General features: G+C 41.5%; 1 protein-coding gene across 1 annotated transcript in view; it reads left to right on the forward strand.

The window, feature by feature from the left end:
* LOC124605686 (shootin-1-like) overlaps positions 1–16,543 on the forward strand; it is a 302,657-nt gene that overhangs the window by 248,471 nt on the left and 37,643 nt on the right. Inside the window, exons 3-6 of the mRNA XM_047137542.1 lie at positions 3,309–3,465; positions 11,554–11,667; positions 13,941–14,035; positions 14,704–14,869. Coding sequence (XP_046993498.1) covers positions 3,330–3,465; positions 11,554–11,667; positions 13,941–14,035; positions 14,704–14,869 — 511 coding nt within the window. The 5' untranslated portion in view covers positions 3,309–3,329. The remainder of the gene's footprint in view (positions 1–3,308; positions 3,466–11,553; positions 11,668–13,940; positions 14,036–14,703; positions 14,870–16,543) is intronic.

Here is a 16,543-nt window from a genome sequence, read left to right on the forward strand (position 1 = left end):
CTTCCCCATTGCATGCAAATATCGCACGATGGTGGAATGATCGCAGTTCATCACATTTGTCAGTTCTCGAGTACACTGACGTGGGATCATCGTGGATTAATGCGTTTAAACTACCTCCATCAAACTCCTAATGACTTCCTGAACGTGGAGAGTCACTAATGTAAAAACTATCCTCCTTAAAACGAGAAAACCATTTCCTTGCTGTGCTCTGTCCAATGGCATTATCCCCATATAAGCCACAAATGTACGTGGATGCCACCGCTGCTGTCCCCCTCTATTGAACTCGAAAGAGAATATGTCGGAAATGTTCCGGTTTCCTTACTTGGCACTCCGCTTCCTAGCGTCCACAACTCCACTCACTATCTCGAAACGACAGAATGACTATATGTAAACTACAATAGGAACAATAAACTACAAATAAAAATGATAATCGATAAATGAACCCATAAAAATCGGAATACCAACATACAAAAGGAAACCGCTACGAACTTTTGCACCAACCCGATACTCTGAAGAGCCAAAGAAACCGGTACACCTGCCTAAATCGTGTAGGGCCCCTGCGAGCACGCCGAAGTGCCGCAACACGACATGGCATGGACTCGACTAATGTCTGGAGTACTACTGGAGGGAACTGACACCATGAATCGTGCTGGGCTGCCCATAAATCCGTAAGAGTACGAGTGGTGGAGATAACTTCTGAACATCACGTTGTAAGGCATCCCAGATATGCTCGGTAATGTTCATGTTACGGGAGTTTGGTGGCCATCGGAAGTGTTTAAACTCAGTAGAATGTCCTTGGAGCCACTGTGGAGCAATTCTGGACGTGTGGGGTGCCGCATGGTCCTGCCGGAACAGCCCAAGTATGTCGGAATGCACAATGGACATGAATGGATGCAGGTGATAAGACAGGATGCTTAAGTACGTGTCATCTGTCAGCATCGTATCTATACGTATCAGAGGTCCCATATCACTCCAACTGCACACCCCCCATACCATTACAGAGCCACCACCATCTTGATCTGTCCTCTGCTGATATGCAGGGCCCATGGATTCATGAGGTTGTCTCCATACCCGCACACGTCCATCCGCTCGATACGAGACTCGTCCTACCAGGCAACCGTTTCTAGTCATCAACAGTCCAAAGTCGGTGTTGACGGGACCAGGCGAGGCGTAAAGCTTTGTGTCGTGCAGTCACCAAAGGTATACGAATGGGCTTTCGGCTCCGAAAGCCCATATCGATGATGTTTCGTTGAAGGGTTCGCACGCTGACACTTGTTGATGGCTCAACATTGCGAAAGGGTTGGACGTCTGTGACGCTGAACGATTCCGTTCAGCCGGCCGGTGTGGCCGAGCGGTTCTAGGCGCTTCAGTCTGGAACCGCGCGACCGCAGGTTCGAATCCAGCCTCGGGCGTGGATGTGTGTGATGTCCTTAGGGTAGTTAGGTTTAAGTAGTTCTAAGTTCTAGGGGACTGATGACCTCAGAAGTTAAGTCCCATAGTGCTCAGAGCCATTTTGATTCCGTTCAGTCGCCGTTGGTCGCGTCCTTGCAGGATCCTTTTCCGGCCGCAGCGATGTCGCAGATTTGATGTTTTACCGCATTCCTGATATCCATGGTACACTCGTGAAATGGTCGTACGGGAAAATCCTCACTTCATCGCTGCCTCGGATATGCTGTGTCTCATCGTTCGTGCGCCGATTATAACACCAGGTACAAATTCATTTAAATCTTGTTAACTCGCCATTGTAGCCGCAGTGACCGATGTAACAACTGCGCCAGACACTTGGTTGTCTTATACAGGGTGGTCGGAAATTCCCGTTACAAACTTCTAGGACATGTAGAGGGTAGTGAGTACATAACATTTTGAATAATAACCCGTGTCCGGAAACGTATCGTTTCCGTTCAACGACAGTTTCAATCCAGATGATTATCTCGTCCACACCCCGTGTACTAAGGCGTGACCCAGTACAATTGTTGCAATCCATTTGAAAAGAATACTGACTCGTTCCGTTATTACTTACGCATTTGCATTACAACTTACACCTTATGGTTTACATTAGTCGACAACAAGAAGAACCCAGCATCTGCGGCACTAGCCGCAACGTAACGATGCATTACAACAGCGGCTCGATATGGCGACCACTAACGTTGTTACACACATGTATCTCCGAAGCATGTTCTGCTACACTCTCTTCATCCCACCTGGTGTATCTTCAATGTCTTGTGCAGCGGCCAGAACTCGTGCCAGCAGATCTTCCTCTGTCTCTACAGGTGTCTCATAAATTAGGCTCTTTGGATATAATTGGAAGGAGAAACAGCATTGGTCGTATTTTTTGTTTTATTATCCGCAAAATCGATTTTCGGTCACTTAGTGACCATCCTCAGTGCTCTGAGCTTGTTGATACCAGTGCCTACCAATTTTAATTGTATATTACAGCACTGAGGATGGTCACTAAGCGACTGAAAATCGATTTTGCGGATAATAAAACAAAAAAATACGACCAATGCTGTTTCTCCTTCCAATTATATCCATTATCTGGTCGTGGTGCACAGAACACTCCATGGAGTCGCCAATCAATAATTAGGCTCTTCATACGATCCCACAAGAAGTAGTCGATAGGGGTTAAATCCAGCGATCTTGGCGACCACACGGTTGGACCACCACGGCCTATCCATCTTTCGCCATACCGTCTGTTGTCTCCGGAATGGCACAGCTTCCAAGAGCGGGTCCATTACGTGTCGTAGAAAGACTAAGTATGCGGGACACGTAAGCTTGGATGGAATGAGGCATGGTCCAATCACATGACCGTCCAGAATACCTGCCCACACGTTAATTCCAAGCCTGTCTTGAAATCCCTGAACATGCGTGGCATGAGGGTCTTCGTCCGCTCAGACATCGCTATTTCGAGCATTCAGAACATAATCCCTTGTGAAGCTACATTCAACTGTGAAGAGAACTCGATGTGGAAACAGGGGCGCGTCGATGCAACATTGCAGGAACCATGTGCAGAAGGCGACGCGTTGTGGAAAAGTCTGCTGGACCCATAGCGTGTACCCTTTGTAAGTAGTACGGATGTGATTGTTGCTCGTGCAGGACGTCCAAGACGGTACTGTGACTTCAGTGTATATGGAGCAGTAAGACTGTTGCTGCGTCGCCAGGGTTCAGCGCTTCTGTGCTCGTGCTTACTAATTTAAGTATGGTGTCCGCGAATTTTTTTTTTTTTTTTTTTTTTCGGAAGCCCGTCTGTTGTGTATCCGAGGGGAAGGAGGTTCGTGTACAGTGTAATGTAGCCTCGGATGGTGTTGCAGGTCCGGCGCCCCGCCGCCACCATGCCGACGTCGCACATACCGCGCTACACGTCGACGTCGTCGGTGTCGCTGCGTCTCGGCACGCCCACCGCCGCGAGCACGCCCACCACGGAGGCCGAGCGTCGCCGCAGGATTGCCGCCGTCGATTCGCAGCGCAGTGAGTACCCCCCTCTCTCTCTCTCTCTCTCTCTCTCTCTCTCTCTGTGTGTGTGTGTGTGTGTGTGTGTGTGTGTGTGTGTGTGTGCGTGTGAGTGAGTGTGTGCGCGCGCGTCGTGCGCCCCTGCCATCAGTCTTCTGACTGGTATGATGTGGCTTGCCAGTACTTCCTCCCCTGTGTCCATGTCTCCAGAGAGAAGCACTTACGCGCAACGTTCTCGATTAGTTTTTTTTAAATATGTGTAGCTGTCCAGGAAAGCATCCCCACTTAGTTGAGTCGCAATATTTTCTAGTTTCACTTCACTATACTCAATGTTTCACCTGTATGTTTACAGTCTTAGATACCTAAATCACAACTATTTGATGAGTGATTCAAATCAATATTTTTATGAAGAGAATTTTATTTGCTGCATTTAAAAATAAATATGGAAGGTGGGGGATAATTAACTCCCTATTAAAAATAATTTGTAACTTTTTTAATACTTAACCAGTTTTCATGAAACAAGAAAAAATTTCTTCCTTATTATGGTAAAATTGTTATGCATTGCTAAAATTCAGCGTAAGCGCCACCTACAGGGTGTTACAAAAAGGTACGGCCAAACTTTCAGGAAACACTCCTCACACGCAAATAAAGAAAAGATGTTATGTGGACATATGTCCGGAAACGCTTAATTTCCATGTTAGAGCTCATTTTAGTTTCGTCAATATGTACTGTACTTCATCATTACAACGTGATAAAATTGTAAACTTTCACAATCAACATGTGTGGGCTGACGAGAATCCGTACGCAATTGTGCAATCACGTCATCAACACCGATTTTCTGTGAACGTTTGGGCAGGCATTGTTGGTGATGTCTTGATAGGGCCCCATGTTCTTCCACCTACGCCCAATGGAGCACGTTATCATGATTTCATACGAGATACTCTACCTGTACTGCGAGGACATGCGCCTTTACAAGTACGACACAAGATGTGGTTCATGCACGATGGAGCTCCTGCACATTTCAGTCGAAGTGTTCGTACGCTTCTCAACAACAGATTCGGTGACCGATGGATTAGTAGAGGTGGACCAATTCCATGGCCTCCACGCTCTCCTGACCTCAACCCTCTTTCATTTATGGGGGCATTTGAAAGCTCTTGTCTACGCAACCCCGGTACCAAATGTAGAGACTCTTCGTGCTCGTATTGTGGACGGCTGTGATACAATACGCCATTCTCCAGGGCTGCATCAGCGCATCAGGGATTCCATGCGACGGAGGGTGGATGCTTGTATCCTCGCTAACGGAGGACATTTTGAACATTTCCTGTAACAAAGTGTTTGAAGCCACGCTGCTACGTTCTGTTGCTGTGTGTTTCCATTCCATGATTAATATGATTTGAAGAGAAGTAATAAAATGAGCTCTGACATGGAAATTAAGCGTTTCCGGACACATGTCCACGTAACATATTTTCTTTCTTTGTGTGTGAGGAATGTTTCCTGAAAGTTTGGCCGTATCTTTTTGTAACACCCTGTATATCTACCAGTTTCCGTAAATTAATGTGGATCTTTGCAACAGACTTCTGCAGATAATCCAGCGGTATGTTTCCAAGAATTTGGCAGATTTGCTCCTCCAGTTTGTGGTATCACTTTTCGAAACGACCCCACAGGCGTCATAACAACGAAATTTCAGGTTTCCGTCTGACGCCGACAGCGGTCAGGCAGGATATGCGAAGCGAGGCGGGACCCCATCTTGCATAAAGATTACGTCATTGTAATTGTCTCGCGTGGATACAATAGCGTGTAAACACTCGTAATTTTCAAGCCTATGTTCTGCATTATTGTGTCCCGAATGAGTAATGGACCCATACCTTTCATGGATGTCAAGCCGCACCGCACTCCGACCTTTGGACGATGTCGGTTCTGTTCAGACAACCAATCTCGTATCCTCTGTTGCCCAATAATAACATTTGTGGCGGTTAACAAATCGTCCAACATGAAACACGGCTTCGTTTGACCGCAGGATATTACCGAAAATTACGTGCCTACCAACTTTCGTTTATGCTGTACAACTTCGTCTTGGTGCTGAGATTTTTTCCATCAGTGTATATGTTACTCTGTGAAGGAAAACTACATGTAACTCAATATATTAGTTAGAATATCTGCTAATGTAACTCACAGGACAATGGTAACTTAAATAAATTATCAAAAACCATGGTGTACGCTGATATAGACTAGAACGTGGGATGATCTATTCTTTGGCAGTAACTATAAACCATATTCACTGATTTGCTACGAATTTAGTTATCCAGAACACTTGTACCGATAACTTACGAAAATATTGTTTCGGAACGTTTGCAAAATCTAAGAAAAAACCTGTTTTTCACATAATTATACCTTGAAATTAGAGAATTTGTTGTGAACAAGGATAGGCCTAGTTTTCTCAAAAATTTTGAAAGAGCACAATGAGTAGAAGACGCTCAGTGTTAGGATTTGCAGCATACTGAAATTTTGTTCTATGTCTTTCCATAATGAAGACGTTTCAGCGTTTTCAAAAAGATGTACCATGTTTCAGAGTTGCCATCTATTTTCGACCACTGTAACATTCATTGTGATTGCTTCTACATAAAGGAGATTACTTAGAAGTCTGCTCTTTCTTTTCTTCTTTTTTCAAAGCAAAATGGCGATAATGGTCTGTTTCTGTTAAGTACACTACTGGCCATTAAAATTGCTACACCAAGAAGAAATGCAGATGATAAACGGGTATTCATTGGACAAATATACTACACTAGAACTGACATGTGATTACATTTTCGCACAATTTGGGTGCATAGATCCTGCGAAATCAATACCCAGAACAACCACCTCTGGCCGTAATAACGGCCTTGATACCCCTGCTCATTGAGTCAAACTGAGCTTGGATGGCGTGTACAGGTACAGCTGCCCATACAGCTTCAACACGATACCACAGTTCATCAAGAGTAGTGACTGGCGTATTGTGACGAGCCAGTTGCTCGCCCACCATTGACCAGACGTTTTCAATTTGTGAGAGATCTGGAGAATGTGCTGGCCAGGGCAGCAGTCGAACATTTTCTGTATCCAGAAAGTTCCGTACAGGACCTGCAACATGCGGTCGTGCATTATCCTGCTGAAATGTAGGGTTTCGCAGGGATCGAATGAAGGGTAGAGCTACGGATCGTAACACATCTGAAATGTAACGTCCACTCTTCAAAGTGCCGTCAATGCGAACAAGAGGTGACCGAGACGTATAACCAATTGCACCCTATATCATCACGCTGGGTGATACGCCAGTATGGCGTTGACGAATACACGCTTCCAATGTGGGTTCACCGCGATGTCGCCAAACACGGATGCGACCATCATGATGGCTGTAAACAGAACCTGGATTCATCCGAAAAAATGACTTTTGCCATTCGTGCACCCAGGTTCATCGTTGAGTACACCACCACAGGCGCTCCTGTCTGTGATGCAGTGTCAAGGGTAACCGCAGCCATGGTCTCCGAGCTGATAGTCCATGCTGCTGCAAACGTCGTCGAACTGTTCGTGCAGATGGTTGTTGTCATGCAAACGTCCCCATCTGTTGACTCAGGGATCGAGACGTGACTGCACGATCCGTTACAGCCGTGCGGATAAGATGCCTGTCATCTCGACTGTTAGTGATAAGAGGCCATTGGGATCCAGCACGGCGTTCCGTATTACCCTCCTGAAACCACCGATTCCATATTCTGGTAACAGTCATTTGATCTCAACCAACGCGAGCAGCAATGTCGCGACACGATAAACCGCAATCGCGATAGGCTACAATCCGACCTTTATCAAAGTCGGAAACGTGATGGCACGCATATCTCCTCCTTACACGAGGCATCACAACAACGTTTCACCAGGCAAGGTCGGTCAATTGCTGTTTGTGTATGAGAAATCGGTTGGAAATTTTCGTCATGTCAGCACGTTGTAGGTGTCGCCACCGGCGCCAACCTTGTGTGAATGCTCTGAAAAGCTAATCATTTGCATATCACAGCATCTTCTACTTGTCGGTTAAATTTCGCGTCTGTAGCACGTCACCTTCGTGGTGTAGCAATTTTAGTGGGCAGTGGTGTACACACCGTTAAGTATGTCACAACGTCGGTCACATATTCGAGCGAGAAGCATGACTTTTAAACCGTAGGAGCCTACTGCGGAACTCCTTCAGATATTGGTTGTTAATCAAGAGAGACTATTTTTCATCTACTGATTAATTAACTAATTCGTTGGTTATCTACACTTTAAATTTTCACAGTTTATCCATGTACACAGAAGAGTGGAATTCGGTAACGGCCAAGAAATTTAATGTAGCTTTTCGTTCGTTTTTTTATTTCCTGTGGGTTTAGCATGTTACTGTAAAGACAATAGGAAGACCATTAAAAGGTTTCCTTGTTATTTCCCAGTGGGCTTCGCATTATAAATGTCTAAAGCGATAAAAGGTACGCTATTGAATGACGCAAAGAGTCGCCATATAGACGTACTGTGACATCGTTTAACATCAGTGAGCTCTACTGTAATCAGTGATAACTGACCTAAACGGTTTTATATAAACCAAAAGCGTTTCGGTTTTTTTTTTCTTGTTGTTCTCTGCTATAAACTTCGTTTGCAGAACACTCTGATTTTCCAGTAGGCGATCAAACAGCTCACCATTGATTATGTAAGTATGAATTTAAAGAACTGTTTACTTCAAAATAGCCCTGTGGTACACACTTGCCTGGTGACTAAAATATTTTAAGCAGCCCTCTTAATGTGTATTATTTACGGTCGTAAAAACTAGCATACCGGTAACGTAAGCTTTGAAAAGAAATGGAAATCTATTTTACGATTTAAAAAATGAGAAAAAAGAAATGAAACGTCGGCCTCTTCTCATTAACAGAAGGCGGACTGATATGCAGTTGAAAGGAACAAAATATGCATTCATCTGTGTAGTAAAAATATCAGAAATATGCACTAAAATTTTCGAAATATGCTCCCGAATTTGAGAAATGTGCTCTAAAAACGCATCAACGAGTATTAAAAGGAACAAACCAATAAAAAAATAACTACTTAAAGACTTAGCAATTTCTGACATCAGTGCTATTAATTTCTCTTTGCTAATAATTGTTAATCGGATATATTACAATACAATACCGTACTAAAAAAAATTTTCCCAAATTCTCTGCAGTAAATACATTTTCTGTGCCAAGAAATAATTTTCACGTCACATCACGTAGAGATCAAACTCGAAACTCACCAATGCTAAACAGTTCAAATTCCATCTGGTTTATCGCGCTGTCACGAAGCCGACATCGCGAATAAAACGTAATTCCACATTCGAGACTCCAGCTTACTTACTTTAACAGAAATCGAGTCTCATAACATTACCACATCGCCACTCCCTCGCAAAGGAATCCTGTGTTCCAAAGTAGAAGCTAAAAGTAAATTCTGATTGACCTTGCGTAGAATCATGCAGAATGCATGGTGTCCTGCGGTACAGTTGGTACCAGCCATATTTCGAAAAATTAGCTGCTGATTGAACTTTTTCGCTTTTTCTTAACAAGCGACGGAGTCTGGTTGTGCCGCCTAATCTGGAATCGCTTTTTGCAAACTGTCTGCAATTCAGGTTGAAGCGTTTATCAGTGTAACCCGAACACATTGCGTACCGGCATTTCACAGACAAATGCAGACGTTATTGTTAAATTCCGGTTCAATCTTATACTTGCGCATTTGTAATCGGCTTGCCAGCGTGCAGCTACTCCGTACGTAGGTAACGAGCAGTATCTACTCAAATCTACTGAGAAAATTCCTTTTAGTCAGTCGTCTTTTCCTTTGCATGACGTCACAAATCTTAAATAAATAAAATTAAAGCATCGACTGCTAGCGTTGCGTGCTATCGTGACATGGGTAGTGAATGCATTCCAGATGATCACAACATTGTTAGTTATGTGTCAAATATAGGCTAATAGTCGCATTCATTGTTCGGTTCAACATACGAATAGTCCTTTTGAAAAGTAACACATAATGTTGTAGATTTTGTAATTCTTACAGCTAGATGTATGAAAGATGCATGCGTTATGCTGTTTTACCCACAGACATGTCAGCTTGAGCGAACAGCCACACTCCACTCGATATCCACACCCCACTCGGAAACACACGTAATGCAGGATTGATTTCAAAGTAATTTTGACGTTACACCAACACATGTCGTGCATTCAGGCCTGGTTCGAAATTTTTCCACACAAGAGACATATCCTTTGATCATCAGTAAGGTCTACTGTTTATTTTCTTTCCAGTTTTGACGAACTCTAAGATAACCAGTCACACTGTGACTGGCCCACAAAATCGTCCTATCTGATTTGCATAAAAAATGCTTTGGACTATCTGGAACAGGCAATGAAACATAACAATCAACACCCTCACAATTTACTAGCTGTGTGAGATCTAAACGTCAGTGAGTGGGTTCAGCTGCATATAGCATACCTGAAGGAATGACTGGATACATATTCAAAGAAAGTAGCATTTAGCAGTATCCCAGAAGTTTGTTTTACTGTACAAAACGTAGAAATCATAATCAAAATTGCAAAATGTAAGTTTAGCAAAAAACCGTTAAGCTATTCAGAATTATGTACAAAATAGAGAGATCGCATTAAAAATAAAACAGTTATAACAAATCTCAAGATAGTTCATCTCATCCAGCCAGTAACATCCAACATAAATAAAGCACTGAGGTGTCCTTTTTTTACTCAGCAGAGTATGAGGTGCAGCTTTTCTGATTAGGAGATCATTTCCATCTTGTTCCAAACTTTGTCATATGGCTGACAGTGAGCCCTTTCTTGTCGTAAGCAAGAAATTTATGGATGGTACCTGTGTACATTTCTCTATTTAATTAACAGTCCCAAAGTTGCCCTCATTTAATTTTTTTGTTGATAAACACAATGATATATCAATGAATTACTCTGCTTCAGTTCAATTATCATCTATATCTATACTTTGCAACCACAGTGATGTGCATGGCAGAGGGTACGTCTCATTGTATAAGTTTTTTGGGTTTCTTCCCATTCCATTTATGTATGGAGCAGGGGAAGAATGATTGTCTGAATGCCTTTGTGCATGCTGTGATTATTCTCATCTTCTCCACATGACCCTTGTGTGAGTGATAATAGGGGGTTGTCTATGGAGGGACGGGGTTCTAGTGCATACTGTCAGTTTTTGGATGTCCCTAATTCTTCTTTGGCTTCTTTCCTTGACTCATCAAAAGAAATCTCTGCCTAGCAGCCACACTTTTTTTGCTTATCGTATGAAATCCTATATCTTTTTTCTCTTGCAGAAGTTGTAGAAATCTCCTACAGCAGCATGCTCATACCTCTGAAATGTAGAGCCTGGTAGCCTAGCAATAAAGCATATGTCTGGAATTTCAGTCTATCATTAACCTAGCCTTCGGCTCTCAGTGCTGTGAAGATTTGCTAGGAATGACATGTATAGATTCCAGGTGAAACTGTAGGCCCACTTTCTCTGGCAGTATTTGCTGGGTAGGTTAGGGACATGCAAGTGACCAAAGTGGTACTGGTATGCAATTGACTTGCAGTGGCCATTCAGCCAAATAGAACTGTTATTACTATCACTGAAATCTTGAATAATGAAGTTTTTTCTCACATTATGTGTGCTTATTTCAGTTAACATGTCTTCTAAAAAAGTAAATGTATCTTTAAGAATTCAAGATATTCTAGGACCAAAGTTACCTTTTTTAACTTCGTAGTTACAGTTCTTCTTTCACTTATTTGGCAATTATTAAAGAAACTTTTGGTATCATTATTTAAGTGCTATTCAGTAAAAATTTCCCTGAAACCATGAGTTTTCTGACAGCAGAACTCACAGCCATGAACAGAAATTTATGGATAAATTAAGTCATGTATTAAGGCCCCAGTAAATATTTCTTCAGTATGTTTGTCTTCTATAAAGTGGGTTGCTGATGGGCACCCAGCAAAAAATAAATACAAATAGCAGTTCCATTGAAAATTACATTCTGCCTATATTGTATGAGTTCTTCTATGTGGAGAGTTCCTAATATTTTTCTGTATGCTATTGTTTTAGGTGCACGGGAGTATGCTGCTCTTGAGAAGAAGTACCAGCAGTTACAGAACACAGTGGATAGCCTTCAAAAACAACTGGCAGAGAAGGACGAAAAATACTCCAAACTAGCAAAAGGTCTGTTATCTGCTGTTTATTTTGTTGTTTAAAAGCTGAACAGCATCCCAGTTTGTTTATTTCTTTATCAACAAGTGTTGTTTATTTCAGCAACTATTGTGACTTTTACATATAGTATATGATAATTTTATAAAATTGCAAAACCATTCGCATCAAATCATTTCCTTTGGGACATGTGGAGAATCCCACAGCCCAAGTCCAGTTTCTAATACAGTCTGCAAGTCTTGTTTCCAGTATGACCTTTGTTGATGGAACTGGTATTGGGACCAAGTGAGGTGATGCAGTGTTTAGCACACTGTACTTGCTTTCGGGAGGACGATGTTCCAATCCCTGTCTGGCCATCCAGATGTAAGTTTTCTGTGATTTCCCTAAATTGCTCCAGGCAAAAGCCAGGATGCTTCCTCCTTCCTCTGAAAAGGGCGCACCCTATTTCCTTCCCCCCCCCTTCCATAATCCGAGCTTCTACTCTGTCTCTAATGACCTCACTTGTTGACCGGATATTAAACTCTAATCTCCTCCTCCTTCTTCTTCTCCTCCTCCTATTATGGGATATAAATGGAAACAAAAGCTGAAGAAATGTGGAGTAAAGATTATTTGAAGAAGATAGGTAGAGACCAAAAGTGGGGCTGCTTAATGTAAATAGAGAAGGAACAGGCAGAAATTTATGGCTAAAAATGAGAATCTGCATTGCACCTGCTGCTTATGGGGATCAATAACAATGGATTCTTACTTAATCTTTACTGATCCAAATATTTTGGCAATAAATGTTTCAGTTGAAATGGCTTTATTGGAATTGGACATTTGATAATCAGTAATGTCTTCACTGAAGAAACAATACTGTGTAACTGTCTCTGTGTCAATTTACATGCAAATGCAAATTGTGCACAACCATACTTGTTACATATCCGTCCTTGCCGGAAAGCAGTGCTTGAGTCAAGGCTTCATTAGATGGAAATGAACAGCATTTCACAACACGATATTTTCACTGGGAAAGAAACTGTTGCTCACATAAAAATAGCACATGAAAGTGGAGATTTGTGTTTTTCAGAGTGCTTGAGAGCTGTAAGTCAGTGCACCAGTCATCAATTTGCTGTAGGTTATATTTCATTTTGCTACAGTCTCACGGAGAGCCCTGTTAATGACATATCATTCTTTTGCAGTTATGCGGAATTTACATCTTTTTTATCTCGTGTGACTTGTGTGTGCTCTTTCAGCTTCACTTTCATTGTATAGAATTGAAAATTCATAATTGCTGCAGTAACGGCAGGTGTGCTGACTCAAATATGCCAACTGATCAAAATTTGGAAACTCAGAAAAGTTGAAACTTTCTGGCAGATTAAAACTGTGTGCCCGACCGAGACTCGAACTCGGGACCTTTGCCTTCCGCGGGCAAGTGCTCTACCAACTGAGCTACCAAAGCACGACTCACGCCCGGTACTCACAGCTTTACTTCTGCCAGTACCTCGTCTCCTACCTTCGAAACTTTACAGAAGCTCTCCTGCGAACCTTGCAGAACTAGCACTCCTGAAAGAAAGGATATTGCGGAGACATGGCTTAGCCACACCACATCCTTTGTCGCACGCCGTTATTATTATTATCTGGTGATCAGGTTATAAATCCATTACTGCAGATTGTGTACACTGCTACATGGTGGCTGTGCCATGAGGCACATGGGAACATACATCAAGATAGTTTGGCATATCAGTCACTTCGAAATGTGTGTTACAGTAATGGAAATTCCTGAATGGAGCAACACATAAAGTAAGGGAATGGCAACCACTCTCCTATAATGATTTAGTGCCTGGAGCACAGTAACAAATAACAAAAAACAGCATTCACACCATATTTCAAGCACAAACTCTTTTTCCAGCAGTATCACACACATTCACACACACAACCAGACAGACACCCGAATGCTCTGTCCCATGAACACAGCAAGACTGTGACTTGCCGTGGAAAAGGGAGTGTGCATTTGGATGTCTGTGTGGTTGTGTGTATGAATGTGTGCACTATTGTTGGAAAAAGAACTAGTGTTCAAAAGCTAGTGTCAGTGCTGTTTTCTGTTGTGTGTTACTCTGCTCAAAGCATTGATCTGGTATAGGAATAAATGTGTTTCATTGTTTGTAAGAAGTAATCAGTAATTGTTTTAATGTCTTTTTAATTGCCTTCTGTATATTTCTCATATGCTCATATTGAAGCCTCACTTAAAAATAATTTCTGTAATAAATTTTTATATGCCATAAATCAATGTATTTTATTTGTTTCTGTTACAGTGTCAGAGCAAGTGTTCAATGAATATGAAAAACTGAAGAGTAAATATGATGTAGAAACAGGAGCAATGCAGGATGCAATGAAAACAGCTTCACAGGTTAGACTTTTGGTTCATTGGAAAATACATGTTGAGAGAGATACTAGAAAATATTTGGACTTGGAAATTATGTAATGTATCAGACTGTGATTAATACTAACATCCAATTATTAATTGTTGTCCTCTGTGTCATAACATCACTAATCCACAATTATATTCTCAACAGTAGTGACAAGGAAGTCTTTGAGTTTGAAATAACAAGCTATTGAGAGAAATACGTTGTAGTCAATTCATTTTTTTTTTCCACTGCTCTAACTATAGTAAGTTAATGTGTGATTTTATGGGTGGCTAGTTGTAATAGTTCGAGGCAAGAATTATTTTTTGTTTCTATGCTATGCACATGAGGTAAATTTCACAATTCCCTCTCAAAGTCAGAATAGTCTTTATGATGGCCAATTGTGATCACAGATAATCTCCATTTCATTGTGTATTTTCCACAACTGTAAAGTTCTGAAAAATAAACTTCATGCTGGGAACATCAACCATCTCTTTATATATCTTCCTGATAATTATTACTACCTATGAAATCAGCAAATGAGATAATGTTCAAGAATGACCTCAGCCTGTATTACTACTGTAATTTTAATGCAGCTTGAAGCTGAGCAGTAGCCAAATCAATGTGGTATGAAAACTCCAAGCATTCTCATTGTCTTGATATGTTGTTGCAGTGGTACAAGCAGAACCGAGAGCTGAAGCGCAGGAGTGCAGTCCTCATACAAAAGTTTCTGCAGGTGTCTGCAGATGGAGGAATTGACCTGGTTGATGCACAGGATGACTTCAGTGTAGCTGAGCGAGATGAAGATGATTTAGCTCAACTCAGAGAAGCTGTTAAAGGTAATATTGTTATCATTAGCTGACTTTTGAATAAGCTACATGAAAACATTGAAAGTGTTGTTTAGATTCTTACTACCAAGTTAACTACAGGGTTGAAGATGTTGAGAATGATAGCACTGTTGCAACTAACCAAATGAAGACAAAAAAAAAATGGTTGAAGGTGGTTAGTCTCTCCAGCATGCACCATATGAGTACTCTGATTACTGAGTACTTAAAGTGAAACATATTTAAAAGTTAGTCAGAAACCCTTGTTCAGAAAGAAGTAAAGACCAACTGATTCAGATGTCATTCTGTATTTGTTTACAATCTAGTTGCCTATATGTATTAATTTTACAAGTATTGCATTCCATCCATTAGATCATTCTCTTTGTTACATTTCCAGTTATGTTTTCTCTAGTGACTGGGACTTACATGCAGTTGACTTTTACTATTTAATGTAAGTGAAAAGGTAGTGACATTTTTGTGGAAATGCCTTTCCTGCTAATTTTACAATGGTAAATGTAGCTAGAGTAAGGATAAATAACATGTACCAATTTAATGATAGTTGATTATTAATGCAGTTTGTAGCAGCTGATTTGCTTTATGTATATCTTGGATTTATCCACATCCTTGAAGGTCCTCCTTCATTGTGGTATTTGTAATAGACAATCATTTAATGATTAACTGAATCCAATAACACTGTAACAGCTCTCATCTAAGCCTTGAGGTGACAATATGATGAGGACTACTTGTTGTTGTTGTTGTGGTCTTCAGTCCTGAGACTGGTTTGATGCAGCTCTCCATGCTAATCTATCCTGTGCAAGCTTCTTCATCTCCCAGTACCTACTGCAACCTACATCCTTCTGAATCTGCTTAGTGTATTCATCTCTTGGTCTCCCTCTACGATTTTTACCCTCCACACTGCCCTCCAGTGCCAAATTTGTGATCCCTTGATGCGTCAGTACATGCCCTACCACCCAGTCCCCTCTTCTTGTCAAGTTGTGCCACAAACTCCTCTTCTTCCCAATTCTATTCAATACCTCCTCATTAGTTATGTGATCTACCCATCTAATCTTCAGCATTCTTTTGTAGCACCACATTTCGAAAGCTTCTATTCTCTTCTTGTCCAAACTAGTTATCGTCCATGTTTGACTTCCATACATGGCTACACTCCATACAAATACTTTCAGAAACGACTTCCTGACACTTAAATCTATACTCGATGTTAACAAATGTCTCTTCTTCAGAAACGCTTTCCTTGGCATTGCCAGTCTACATTTTATATCCTCTCTACTTCAACCATCATCAGTTATTTTGCTCCCCAAATAGCAAAACTCCTTTACTACTTTAAGTGTCTCATTTCCTAATCTAATTCCCTCAGCATCACCCGACTTAACTCGACTACATTCCATTATCCTCATTTTGCTTTTGTTATGTTCATCTTATATCCTCTTTTCAAGACACTGTCCATTCCATTCAACAACTCTTCCAAGTCCTTTGCTGTCGCTGACAGATTTACAATGTCATCGGCGAACTTCAAAGTTTTTATTTCTTCTCCCTGGATTTTAATACCTACTCCAAATTTTTCTTTTGTTTCCTTTACTGCTTGCTCAATATACAGATTGAATAACATCGGGGACAGGCTACAACCCTGTCTGACACCCTTCCCAACCACTGCTTCCCTTTCATGCCCTT

The sequence above is a fragment of the Schistocerca americana genome, chromosome 3 (genome assembly GCF_021461395.2).
Source record: "Schistocerca americana isolate TAMUIC-IGC-003095 chromosome 3, iqSchAmer2.1, whole genome shotgun sequence".
Taxonomy (NCBI): domain Eukaryota; kingdom Metazoa; phylum Arthropoda; class Insecta; order Orthoptera; family Acrididae; genus Schistocerca; species Schistocerca americana.